General features: G+C 50.9%; 2 protein-coding genes across 2 annotated transcripts in view; both read left to right on the plus strand.

The window, feature by feature from the left end:
* Positions 1–372: 372 nt before the first annotated feature.
* rbm43 (RNA binding motif protein 43) lies at positions 373–9,321 on the plus strand. Its single transcript, XM_031904474.1, has 4 exons — positions 373–423; positions 1,917–2,126; positions 6,998–7,077; positions 7,681–9,321. The coding sequence occupies exons 2-4, from the start codon at positions 1,940–1,942 to the stop codon at positions 9,031–9,033; spliced, it is 1,620 nt and encodes a 539-aa protein (XP_031760334.1). The 5' UTR covers positions 373–423; positions 1,917–1,939; the 3' UTR covers positions 9,034–9,321.
* Positions 9,322–12,779: 3,458 nt separating this feature from the next.
* The window catches only part of LOC101733172 (unconventional myosin-Ig), a 91,816-nt gene continuing 90,599 nt past the window's right edge, over positions 12,780–13,996 (plus strand). Inside the window, exon 1 of the mRNA XM_031904048.1 lies at positions 12,780–12,975. Coding sequence (XP_031759908.1) covers positions 12,881–12,975 — 95 coding nt within the window. The 5' untranslated portion in view covers positions 12,780–12,880. The remainder of the gene's footprint in view (positions 12,976–13,996) is intronic.

Genomic DNA, 13,996 nt, shown 5'->3' on the forward strand with positions numbered 1-13,996 from the left:
GGCATTGCCCATAATAACATCCCAATCGCAGCGGCACAATCTCCCCCCCCAGACAGAGTCGCAGCGGCACAATCTCCCCCCCAGACAGAGTCGCAGCGGCACAATCTCCCCCCCAGACAGAGTCGCAGCGGCACAATCTCCCCCCCAGACAGAGTCGCAGCGGCACAATCTCCCCCCCAGACAGAGTCGCAGCGGCACAATCTCCCCCCCAGACAGAGTCGCAGCGGCACAATCCCCCCCCCCCCAGACAGAGTCGCAGCGGCACAATCTCCCCCCCAGACAGAGTCGCAGCGGCACAATCTCCCCCCCAGACAGAGTCGCAGCGGGCAGAGACGTTAGGGGCGGGGCGGAGCGCTTTCACTTTCGTTTCTTCCCGGGGAGGGAAATCTAGCGGGGAGATACAGGGGCCCGGGAGTCTCTCAGGTAACGGGACCGGGGGGTGCGGGTCGGGGTTCTGCGAACTCTAATAACAGGGTGGGGTCTCTCCGCTTCCTCCAACCGGCATCTCTCTCTGCAACTGGGGTGCCATTGTGTCTGTGTGTGCGACTCTGTGCGACTCTGCAACTGTGTCTGTCCGTATAGGGAAGCAGTCCCGAAGCTGATATTCTCTATATAGGGCTGCTCTCTTCCCCAAAGCCAGTCAGGAACCTTCCCCCCAGCTCTGATTCTCTGTACTACTTGTTGCTGGGCTGCTCTCTTCCCTAGGAACACCCCCCTGGGTAAGTAAATCTAATCCCCCCGTACTTGTACTTCTTGTTGCTGGGCTGCTCTCTTCCCTAGGAACACCCCCCTGGGTAACTTAATCTAATCCCCCCGTACTTGTACTTCTTGTTGCTGGGCTGCTCTCTTCCCTAGGAACACCCCCCTGGATAAGTAAATCTAACTTGTACTTCTTGTTGCTGGGCTGCTCTCTTCCCTAGGAACACCCCCCTGGGTAGGTAAATCTAATCCCCCCTCTGTACTTACCCCGGTTCTTGTACTTCTTGTTGCTGGGCTGCTCCCTTCCCTAGCAACATCCCCCTGGGTAACTTAATCTAATCCCCCCCTGTACATACCCTGGTTCTTGTACTTCCTGCTCCTGGGCTGCTCTCTTTCCCATGGCCAGTCAGGAACCTTCCCCCCAGCTCTGATTCTCTGTACTACTTGTTGCTGGGCTGCTCTCTTCCCTAGGAACACCCCCCTGGGTAAGTAAATCTAACTTGTACTACTTGTTGCTGGGCTGCTCTCTTCCCTAGGAACACCCCCCTGGGTAAGTAAATCTAACTTGTACTTCTTGTTGCTGGGCTGCTCTCTTCCCTAGGAACACCCCCCTGGGTAAGTAAATCTAACTTGTACTTCTTGTTGCTGGGCTGCTCTCTTCCCTAGGAACATCCCCCTGGGTAAGTAAATCTAATCCCCCCTCTGTACTTACCCCGGTTCTTGTACTTCTTGTTGCTGGGCTGCTCCCTTCCCTAGCAACATCCCCCTGGGTAACTTAATCTAATCCCCCCCTGTACATACCCTGGTTCTTGTAGTTCCTGCTCCTGGGCTGCTCTCTTTCCCATGGTCAGTCAGGAACCTTCCCCCCAGCTCTGATTCTCTGTACTACTTTTTCCTGGGCTGCTCTCTTCCCTAGGAACACCCCCCCTGGGTAACTTAATCTAATCCCCCCCCTGTACATACCCTGGTTCTTGTACATCTTGTTGCTGGGCTGCTCTCTTTCCCATGGTCAGTCAGGAACCACCCCCTAGCTCTGATTCTCGGTACTACTTGTTCCTGGGCTGCTCTCTTCCCTAGCAACATCCCCCTGGGTAAATTAATCTAATCCTCCCCCCCCTGTACTTACCCTGGTTCTTGTACTTCCTGTTGCTGGGCTGCTCTCTTTCCCATGGTCAGATGGTGAAACTGTGATCAAACTGTGTTCCTTTTCCTTCCAGCGCCCACATTACAGCCTGGCACCATGAGTTGGGACAGGAGAGTGGTGCGGGTATGTGGGGTCCCGGGACATTTGTTTGAAGAGGGGCTTCTGAGCGACAAACTTTGGATTCATTTCTTGCGCCCCAAAAACCAGGGGGGAGAAATTCAGGACCTGCGTTACCCCACAAAGGAGAAAGGAGTTGCCATGGTGACATTTGAAGAGGAAAAAGGTACCATCTCCCAGAATCTCTGTCCCTGAAAATGTTGGGAATTTTTATGGGGATCAGATAGGATCTGTGCCACTGTGACAGAATGCTCTGTTATACAGATAGCTAGAATCTCAGCCATAAAGCAGGGCAGGACTGCTGCTTACAATGGGGGGATCAGATAGGATCTGTGCCACTGTGACAGAATGCTCTGTTATACAGATAGCTAGAATCTCAGCCATAAAGCAGGGCAGGACTGTTGCTTACAATGGGGGGATCAGATAGGATCTGTGCCACTGTGACAGAATGCTCTGTTATACAGATAGCTAGAATCTCAGCCATAAAGCAGGGCAGGACTGCTGCTTACAATGGGGGGGGGATCAGATAGGATCTGTGCCACTGTGACAGAATGCTCTGTTATACAGATAGCTAGAATCTCAGCCATAAAGCAGGGCAGGACTGTTGCTTACAATGGGGGGATCAGATAGGATCTGTGCCACTGTGACAGAATGCTCTGTTATACAGATAGCTAGAATCTCAGCCATAAAGCAGGGCAGGACTGCTGCTTACAATGGGGGGATCAGATAGGATCTGTGCCACTGTGACAGAATGCTCTGTTATACAGATAGCTAGAATCTCAGCCATAAAGCAGGGCAGGACTGCTGCTTACAATGGGGGGGGATCAGATAGGATCTGTGCCACTGTGACAGAATGCTCTGTTATACAGATAGCTAGAATCTCAGCCATAAAGCAGGGCAGGACTGTTGCTTACAATGGGGGTGGATAGGATCTGTGCCACTGTGACAGAATGCTCTGTTATACAGATAGCTAAAATCTCAGCCATAAAGCAGGGCAGGACTGCTGCTTACAATGGGGGGATCAGATAGGATCTGTGCCACTGTGACAGAATGCTCTGTTATACAGATAGCTAGAATCTCAGCCATAAAGCAGGGCAGGACTGTTGCTTACAATGGGGGGATCAGATAGGATCTGTGCCACTGTGACAGAATGCTCTGTTATACAGATAGCTAGAATCTCAGCCATAAAGCAGGGCAGGACTGCTGCTTACAATGGGGGGGGATCAGATAGGATCTGTGCCACTGTGACAGAATGCTCTGTTATACAGATAGCTAGAATCTCAACCATAAAGCGGGGCAGGACTGTTGCTTACAATGGGGGGATCAGATAGGATCTGTGCCACTGTGACAGAATGCTCTGTTATACAGATAGCTAGAATCTCAGCCATAAAGCGGGGCAGGACTGTTGCTTACAATGGGGGGATCAGATAGGATCTGTGCCACTGTGACAGAATGCTCTGTTATACAGATAGCTAGAATCTCAGCCATAAAGCAGGGCAGGACTGCTGCTTACAATGGGGGATCAGATAGGATCTGTGCCACTGTGACAGAATGCTCTGTTATACAGATAGCTAGAATCTCAGCCATAAAGCAGGGCAGGACTGCTGCTTACAATGGGGGGGATCAGATAGGATCTGTGCCACTGTGACAGAATGCTCTGTTATACAGATAGCTAGAATCTCAGCCATAAAGCAGGGCAGGACTGCTGCTTACAATGGGGGTGGATAGGATCTGTGCCACTGTGACAGAATGCTCTGTTATACAGATAGCTAGAATCTCAGCCATAAAGCAGGGCAGGACTGTTGCTTACAATGGGGGTGGATAGGATCTGTGCCACTGTGACAGAATGCTCTGTTATACAGATAGCTAGAATCTCAGCCATAAAGCAGGGCAGGACTGCTGCTTACAATGGGGGGATCAGATAGGATCTGTGCCACTGTGACAGAATGCTCTGTTATACAGATAGCTAGAATCTCAGCCATAAAGCAGGGCAGGACTGCTGCTTACAATGGGGGGATCAGATAGGATCTGTGCCACTGTGACAGAATGCTCTGTTATACAGATAGCTAGAATCTCAGCCATAAAGCAGGGCAGGACTGCTGCTTACAATGGGGGTGGGGATCAGATAGGATCTGTGCCACTGTGACAGAATGCTCTGTTATACAGATAGCTAGAATCTCAGCCATAAAGCGGGGCAGGACTGTTGCTTACAATGGGGGGATCAGATAGGATCTGTGCCACTGTGACAGAATGCTCTGTTATACAGATAGCTAGAATCTCAGCCATAAAGCAGGGCAGGACTGCTGCTTACAATGGGGGGGATCAGATAGGATCTGTGCCACTGTGACAGAATGCTCTGTTATACAGATAGCTAGAATCTCAGCCATAAAGCAGGGCAGGACTGCTGCTTACAATGGGGGTGGATAGGATCTGTGCCACTGTGACAGAATGCTCTGTTATACAGATAGCTAGAATCTCAGCCATAAAGCAGGGCAGGAGTGCTGCTTACAATGGGGGGATCAGATAGGATCTGTGCCACTGTGACAGAATGCTCTGTTATACAGATAGCTAGAATCTCAGCCATAAAGCAGGGCAGGACTGCTGCTTACAATGGGGGTGGATAGGATCTGTGCCACTGTGACAGAATGCTCTGTTATACAGATAGCTAGAATCTCAGCCATAAAGCAGGGCAGGACTGCTGCTTACAATGGGGGGATCAGATAGGATCTGTGCCACTGTGACAGAATGCTCTGTTATACAGATAGCTAGAATCTCAGCCATAAAGCAGGGCAGGACTGTTGCTTACAATGGGGGGATCAGATAGGATCTGTGCCACTGTGACAGAATGCTCTGTTATACAGATAGCTAGAATCTCAGCCATAAAGCAGGGCAGGACTGCTGCTTACAATGGGGGGATCAGATAGGATCTGTGCCACTGTGACAGAATGCTCTGTTATACAGATAGCTAGAATCTCAGCCATAAAGCAGGGCAGGACTGCTGCTTACAATGGGGGTGGATAGGATCTGTGCCACTGTGACAGAATGCTCTGTTATACAGATAGCTAGAATCTCAGCCATAAAGCAGGGCAGGACTGCTGCTTACAATGGGGGGATCAGATAGGATCTGTGCCACTGTGACAGAATGCTCTGTTATACAGATAGCTAGAATCTCAGCCATAAAGCAGGGCAGGACTGCTGCTTACAATGGGGGTGGGGATCAGATAGGATCTGTGCCACTGTGACAGAATGCTCTGTTATACAGATAGCTAGAATCTCAGCCATAAAGCGGGGCAGGACTGCTGCTTACAATGGGGGGATCAGATAGGATCTGTGCCACTGTGACAGAATGCTCTGTTATACAGATAGCTAGAATCTCAGCCATAAAGCGGGGCAGGACTGTTGCTTACAATGGGGGGATCAGATAGGATCTGTGCCACTGTGACAGAATGCTCTGTTATACAGATAGCTAGAATCTCAGCCATAAAGCAGGGCAGGACTGCTGCTTACAATGGGGGGATCAGATAGGATCTGTGCCACTGTGACAGAATGCTCTGTTATACAGATAGCTAGAATCTCAGCCATAAAGCAGGGCAGGACTGCTGCTTACAATGGGGGGATCAGATAGGATCTGTGCCACTGTGACAGAATGCTCTGTTATACAGATAGCTAGAATCTCAGCCATAAAGCAGGGCAGGACTGCTGCTTACAATGGGGGTGGATAGGATCTGTGCCACTGTGACAGAATGCTCTGTTATACAGATAGCTAGAATCTCAGCCATAAAGCAGGGCAGGACTGCTGCTTACAATGGGGGGGATAGGATCTGTGCCACTGTGACAGAATGCTCTGTTATACAGATAGCTAGAATCTCAGCCATAAAGCAGGGCAGGACTGCTGCTTACAATGGGGGGGATAGGATCTGTGCCACTGTGACAGAATGCTCTGTTATACAGATAGCTAGAATCTCAGCCATAAAGCAGGGCAGGACTGCTGCTTACAATGGGGGTGGGGATCAGATAGGATCTGTGCCACTGTGACAGAATGCTCTGTTATACAGATAGCTAGAATCTCAACCATAAAGCAGGGCAGGACTGCTGCTTACAATGGGGGGGGGATCAGATAGGATCTGTGCCACTGTGACAGAATGCTCTGTTATACAGATAGCTAGAATCTCAGCCATAAAGCAGGGCAGGACTGCTGCTTACAATGGGGGGATCAGATAGGATCTGTGCCACTGTGACAGAATGCTCTGTTATACAGATAGCTAGAATCTCAGCCATAAAGCAGGGCAGGACTGCTGCTTACAATGGGGGGATCAGATAGGATCTGTGCCACTGTGACAGAATGCTCTGTTATACAGATAGCTAGAATCTCAGCCATAAAGCAGGGCAGGACTGCTGCTTACAATGGGGGGATCAGATAGGATCTGTGCCACTGTGACAGAATGCTCTGTTATACAGATAGCTAGAATCTCAGCCATAAAGCAGGGCAGGACTGCTGCTTACAATGGGGGGATCAGATAGGATCTGTGCCACTGTGACAGAATGCTCTGTTATACAGATAGCTAGAATCTCAGCCATAAAGCAGGGCAGGACTGGTACTTACAATGGGGGGATCAGATAGGATCTGTGCCACTGTGACAGAATGCTCTGTTATACAGATAGCTAGAATCTCAGCCATAAAGCAGGGCAGGACTGCTGCTTACAATGGGGGATCAGATAGGATCTGTGCCACTGTGACAGAATGCTCTGTTATACAGATAGCTAGAATCTCAGCCATAAAGCAGGGCAGGACTGCTGCTTACAATGGGGGGATCAGATAGGATCTGTGCCACTGTGACAGAATGCTCTGTTATACAGATAGCTAGAATCTCAGCCATAAAGCAGGGCAGGACTGGTACTTACAATGGGGGGTTTGCTAAATGCTAAAATGATGGTGTCAGAAGATTTAATTACTGGGCCAATGAGCACACAGGGTGTCCTGCTGGGCTCACAGTAAGTTGGGCGCCCGACTAATAGCTGCGGGTTTGTGTTTTCCAGTGGCGGGACGGATCTTACAGACAAGACATTCGCTCGATGTTAATGGACAGTCGTTCCCACTGGAAGTGATGCGCCCCCAGGTATGGAACAAACAGGCTGGGAGTCCGGTTGCTGGGAGTTACTGTTAGGGATGCACAGCCGTGTCTCCAAGCATCATGAATCCAAATTGACTACATCATGTGACTTTACAGCCCCGGGGACAGGAGCTTATTGCCCCAAAAATATCAAACCCGTGTTTTCAGGTTCAGTCACCTATTGCGGGCGACTAACCGCTACAAAATGGCTTTCCAACGACAACAACAGGAATCGCTGGTGGAAAGACCTTCGCATCGCTTCGGTTTTCTGAATTTTCGCAGGAAGTTGCGGCAGGAAGTAACTTTGCACGACTTCAGAATATGGAAGTGATGCGAAGGGCTTTCCACTGGCGACTCCTGTTGTTGTTGGTGGGAAGCCATTTTGGAGTAGTTAGTTGCCCGTGATAGCAGAGATCTATAATGGATGACTCAGTGAGTCCTTACCCTGTCCTACAAAGTCAGATAGAAGCAGCAGAGGACCACCCTGGTGGCACCATGTGACACTAGCCTGTGCCTTTTGGCCATAGAAACCTTGAGGTCAGTGAGGAAAAGCTGGGGGTTTGTAGGCGCCATGGCCGTTCCTCGCTCAGTTTCCATCATGTCTTGCAGTTCTCCATGCCTGTGGTGACCTCCTTGGATCTAGATCGTATCGTAAGTGAGAAGCTCCTGAAGGCTTTAATGGAGAAGCACAGAATCAGGGGATTGAGCAGAAGCCATCATACTCTCACCATATCTGCCGAGTTCAAAGATCTGCAAAGATTCAGAAGTGAGATGATGGCCAAAGACCTGATTTGTAACCCATCCCCCCTGGGCAAGAAGTCACGGAACCCAACAACAGTACAGGGGGCAGAATCCCCGATGAAGGACGTGAAGCCTTCAAACCAACAACCTTCTGGTTTGGAGAATCCCCAAAGCCCAAGGACACCAAATAGCACTCGTTTCCACGAGAAGCACCCCAGGGGTAGGAGAAGGGAAGCCAATATGGCGCCCACATTTAGCAACGCTGATAGTTTAAGGGACAGACTCACGGCTAGCTCCATAGACTCAGTTGTCCAAGGTTCAGGAGAAGGTGGAACGTCCTTTAAGCCAACAAGGGACCCAAAAGTGAGAATTAATGATGACTCAGTTCCACAAATGCTGAGGGACCTCAACCTTGGCTCTTCCACCACCACCGACAGGGGCCGACCTTCTGGGGAAGCCAGCGGGACTACCCGGAGACCATCAGCAGTTGCTAAGGACTTTCCCTCCGAGAGGTCCCTCGTGAGAAGCTTCCACGTGGATAAGGATGTCCTCTACTACGTTAGGGTTATTGAGAAGGAATACGTGGAAGGTGTTCTCAGGAGATGTTTCGTTGACATGGAAGTGACAGATGATGAGGACATTTGCTATGTGACCCTAAAGGCCCAGTTCCCTTTGTTAAAAACATTATTTGAAGATTGTCATGGTACAATATCTCAGCTTTTCATTAGAGCCCAGGACCTTCTCAGGACTGAAGATGTGGATCTGACCCAGTTCTCACCCTCGGCAAGAAGAGAAATTGCTGATAAAGTAAAAGACTTTGGACGTGCGCAACGTGTTGCCATAGTTACTTGTAAAGACGCATTACACCTCATTGGGGGTTCCCATGAACTCCACGTGTTTAAAGAATGGTGGAAAACAGTTAGTTGTGCAAGAGCGCCAGATGCTGACCGAGAGGTGGAGAATACGGCGGGAAGACATTTGCCCCACCCTCCCAATATGGGGAGGAGCTACGCAGGTACCCATGAGAAGAGCACCAATCAGGGTGAGCAGGATGTGACACCAACGGTCAGACGGAGGGGCAGTGTCCCCGGCAGCCCACAGACAGTCCGGCAGAACCATCAGTCTGGTGGGAAACATGAAAGCAAAGAATCAAGTTCAGCTCCCAGAACCAGAACCAATAGTAAGACCCGTGGAATGACTCACCCGAACCCAAACAGATAGTGTGGAATGTCAAGCACGTCTCTGGGTCTGGCCCATTTAAGGGCCATTTAAGAAAATGATGAGTTTGGGTCGGAAATGGGTCAGAACACTGATTGTGTCTATCCTGTTAGAGCACAATGTCTCATTGCATAGAGAAGTCCTGGTATTTATTGGGTTTCCTCCTAGGACTGCTGCGTTCAGCCATCTTGTTTCTGTTGTCTAAATCTAACACAACAGACTGGGCGGGGCTTGGTTTACTTTACCCGGGGGCGGATCCTGTATGACCATGGGAAAGAGAGCAGCCCAGGAGCAGGAAGTACAGAGAATCAGAGCTCTGTACCTGGGTAAGTTCCTGCTCCTGGGCTGCTCTCTTTCCCATGGTCAGGCAGGAACCTCCCCCTGTGTAAGTGAATCCAATCTCCTCCCAGTACTTACCCAGGTACAGAGCTCTGATTCTCTGTACTTCCTGCTCCTGGGCTGCTCTCTTTCCCATGGTCAGGCAGGAACCCCCCCTGGGTAAGTGAATCCAATTTCCCCCCAGTACTTACCCAGGTGCAGAGCTCTGATGCACTTCCTCCTTCTGGGCTGCTCTCTTCCCCGTGATTAAGCAAGGAGGCGGGGCAGTGGTAGACTTGCATAGACTTTTGCATTGATCCCTAATGATGCCTATAAACATATTTCCTGTATAACTGGGATGTAGCAGTACATTGGTATCAGGGTGATAGATATATAAATGCCATTAGCACCTACTTATAAAGCACCCACTATATTCTGTATATAATATTAGCAATACAGGAGGAATAGAGAAGCCACACTACATGTATGTGTTTATGCACATCCTGGGTATGACACGCGTGTAGATTATTCTGTACATGTCAGTTTGGTCAATAAATAATGATTATCAGTCATGTGACAGCCCTTTGTGCTTGGTATGAAGGTGATAGTCACTGGGTGGGGGCGGAAGTGGGAGTTTATATGCACCCAGGGTGGGTGGTACCTACCCATACCTAGAACCCCTATTCTCTGTACTTCCTGGGCTGCTCTCTTCCACATGTACAGACAGGGTGGGTGGTACCTACCCATGCACAGAACCCCTATTCTCTGTACTTCCTGCTCCTGGGCTGCTCTCCTCCACATGTACAGACAGGGTGGGTGGTACCTACCCATACCTAGAACCCGTATTCTCTGTACTTCCTGGGCTGCTCTCCTCCACATGTACAGACAGGGTAGGCGGTACCTACCCATGCACAGAACCCCTATTCTCTATACTTCCTGTTCCTGGGCTGCTCTCCTCCACATGTACAGACAGGCTGGGTGGTACCTACCCATACCTAGAACCCCTATTCTCTGTACTTCCTGGGCTGCTCTCCTCCACATGTACAGACAGGGTGGGCGGTACCTACCCATGCACAGAACCCCTATTCTCTATACTTCCTGTTCCTGGGCTGCTCTCCTCAATATGTACAGACAGGCTGGGTGGTACCTACCCATACCTAGAACCCCTATTCTCTGTACTTCCTGGGCTGCTCTCCTCAATATGTACAGACAGGGTGGGTGGTACCTACGCATACCTAGAACCCCTATTCTCTATACTTCCTGTTCCTGGGCTGCTCTCCTCCACATGTACAGACAGGGTGGGCGGTACCTACGCATACCTAGAACCCCTATTCTCTATACTTCCTGTTCCTGGGCTGCTCTCCTCAATATGTACAGACAGGCTGGGTGGTACCTACCCATACCTAGAACCCCTATTCTCTGTACTTCCTGGGCTGCTCTCCTCAATATGTACAGACAGGGTGGGCGGTACCTATGCATACCTAGAACCCCTATTCTCTGTACTTCCTGGGCTGCTCTCCTCAATATGTACAGACAGGGTGGGCGGTACCTACGCATACCTAGAACCCCTATTCTCTGTACTTCCTGTTCCTGGGCTGCTCTCCTCCACATGTACAGACAGGGTGGGCGGTACCTACCCATACACAGGACTCTTATTCTCTATCATTCCTGCTCATGGGCTGCTCTCCTCCACATGTTCTGGCAGGGGGTGGGGCATAGCCAACCAAATACAGGAGTAAAGGAGATTACAACATCAGCATAGGAGGGGTCTCTTTACTATAAGGGCAGTGGGGTTATGGCGGGATGTGTATAAGTGCAGGGGGGCAGTGAGAGTGATGGGTGCACTAGTGAGTGAGTGCCGCTTGTCTGATGCAACTCTGGGCTGAGCAGAGACTCACAGGGGAGGAAGAGACCTCCTACAAACCACAAGAGATACGAGACATCTGTGAGTGGCGCCGACAGGAAGGAAGTCTCCTTTGCACGGTGCGTTGGCGCTTGCACGGCTTGCACCCCCAGCACTAACGCCTGGCACCCTGCACTCGCACGTGGGGGGAATGAGCAGCAAGTACTGGGGGTTTATTTCCAACAGGCAGCAGCCATTGCTGTGTGAACTCAATACCGCCCCCTGTCTGTCAGCTGAGCTTTACTATGTAGGGGGTGGGGCATCCTTCCATGCAGGGAGCTTGTGGGTGGGGTTTATTTCCAGCAGGCATCATTGGCATTGGTTAAATTAAATTGTGCCCCCCCCCCCCCACACTGGGCTCTATATCTGCCCCACCGGCTGCAATGACTGAATCAGAAATCTTTGCTACAAATGAGAGAGAGACACCCGGGGTGCAAACAGGAAGCTGCAGTCTCTGCGCCGCTCACTCACTGGGTGTGAAATGAAATCCGCAGCCCCAGCGCAGCCACGCACGGCATGATGGGAGCAGCACCCACGCATATATTTATATCTCAGCCTCTTCCCCTGCTCTGATTTGTTTTCATTAGGGTGTGGCCCACAGTCACCCCGCTATAGTTCCAGGGGTACCCAGGGTACAAATAAGCACTCACCCCAAATCTCCCCTAACTGGCCTTCAGGCTGGGCCCCCTTAGCCCATAACAAGGTTACAGATATATAGAAACATTGGGGTAACAGTCACCCCGCTATAGTTCCAGGGGTACCCAGGGCACAAATAAGCACTCACCCCAAATCCCCCCCTAACTGGCCTTCAGGCTGGGCCCCCTTAGCCCATAACAAGGTTACAGATATATAGAAACATTGGGGTAACAGTCACCCTGCTATAGTTCCAGGGGTACCCAGGGCACAAATAAGCACTCACCCCAAATCCCCCCCTAACTGGCCTTCAGGCTGGGCCCCCTTAGCCCATAACAAGGTTACAGATATATAGAAACATTGGGGTAACAGTCACCCCGCTATAGATCCAGGGGTACCCAGGGCACAAATAAGCACTCACCCCAAATCCCCCCTAACTGGCCTTCAGGCTGGGCCCCCTTAGCCCATAACAAGGTTACAGATATATAGAAACATTGGGGTAACAGTCACCCCGCTATAGTTCCAGGGGTACCCAGGGCACAAATAAGCACTCACCCCAAATCCCCCCCTAACTGGCCTTCAGGCTGGGCCCCCTTAGCCCATAACAAGGTTACAGATATATAGAAACATTGGGGTAACAGTCACCCTGCTATAGTTCCAGGGGTACCCAGGTTCAGGCAGTTTCCAGTCTATGGGAAGGGTTATGGGGGTTTGGGGTGTTTCTCCGGCTGCGCCTCAGTTGATGTTGGGCCGCGCCACTGTCAGTGAGGATATGGGGTAAGGGACATTAATGTGATGCAAACATCTACCCTCCCCGCCCCCCCGTATCTCTGACAATATGGTCTCTCCCCACCCAAAAACCACAACACAGGAAGCCCAGTACCGGTACCTTTGCCTCTCAGCCGGGGCCGACATCTTTAGGCTTCTCTGCCGGGGGGAGTGGGACTGAGCTGAATATTCTCCCGTTTATATTGGGGGGCTCTGGAACCAGGGGAGATGGCGGAACACGAAGGCTTAGAGTTTGGAAAAGCCGACTTTGTGCTTCTGGATCAGGTGACCATGGACGCATTTATGGCCAATATGAAACTAAGGTAAGTGTCCCCTTTGTGCTCCTCCCCTGACCGGGGCTAATGGCCTGTACAGCTCCGGGGCCACAGGGTCCCTCCACAGCTCTAAATGCCTCCCCGGAACTGCCTCCCTCAGTCTGTGCCGCCAATCACTCCCCATCTCTATACACTGAAAGGGTGCGACGGGGTAACTCTGTCTGCAATCTACCCCTGGAACTATAGCGGGGTGACAGTTACCCCAATGTTTCTATATATCTGTAACCTTGTTATGGGCTAAGGGGGCCCGGCCTGAAGGCCAGTTAGGGGGGGATTTGGGGTGAGTGCTTATTTGTGCCCTGGGTACCCCTGGAACTATAGCGGGGTGACTGTTACCCCAATGTTTCTATATATCTGTAACCTTGTTATGGGCTAAGGGGGCCCAGCCTGAAGGCCAGTTAGGGGGGGATTTGGGGTGAGTGCTTATTTGTGCCCTGGGTACCCCTGGATCTATAGCGGGGTGACTGTTACCCCAATGTTTCTATATATCTGTAACCTTGTTATGGGCTAAGGGGGCCCAGCCTGAAGGCCAGTTAGGGGGGGATTTGGGGTGAGTGCTTATTTGTGCCCTGGGTACCCCTGGAACTATAGTGGGGTGACTGTTACCCCAATGTTTCTATATATCTGTAACCTTGTTATGGGCTAAGGGGGCCCAGCCTGAAGGCCAGTTAGGGGGGGATTTGGGGTGAGTGCTTATTTGTGCCCTGGGTACCCCTGGAACTATAGCGGGGTGACTGTTACCCCAATGTTTCTATATATCTGTAACCTTGTTATGGGCTAAGGGGGCCCAGCCTGAAGGCCAGTTAGGGGGGGATTTGGGGTGAGTGCTTATTTGTGCCCTGGGTACCCCTGGAACTATAGCAGGGTGACTGTTACCCCAATGTTTCTATATATCTGTAACCTTGTTATGGGCTAAGGGGGCCCAGCCTGAAGGCCAGTTAGGGGGGGATTTGGGTGAGTGCTTATTTGTACCCTGGGTACCCCTGGAACTATAGCAGGGTGACTGTTA

Source organism: Xenopus tropicalis, chromosome 6 (assembly GCF_000004195.4).
Source record: "Xenopus tropicalis strain Nigerian chromosome 6, UCB_Xtro_10.0, whole genome shotgun sequence".
Lineage (NCBI taxonomy): Eukaryota > Metazoa > Chordata > Amphibia > Anura > Pipidae > Xenopus > Xenopus tropicalis.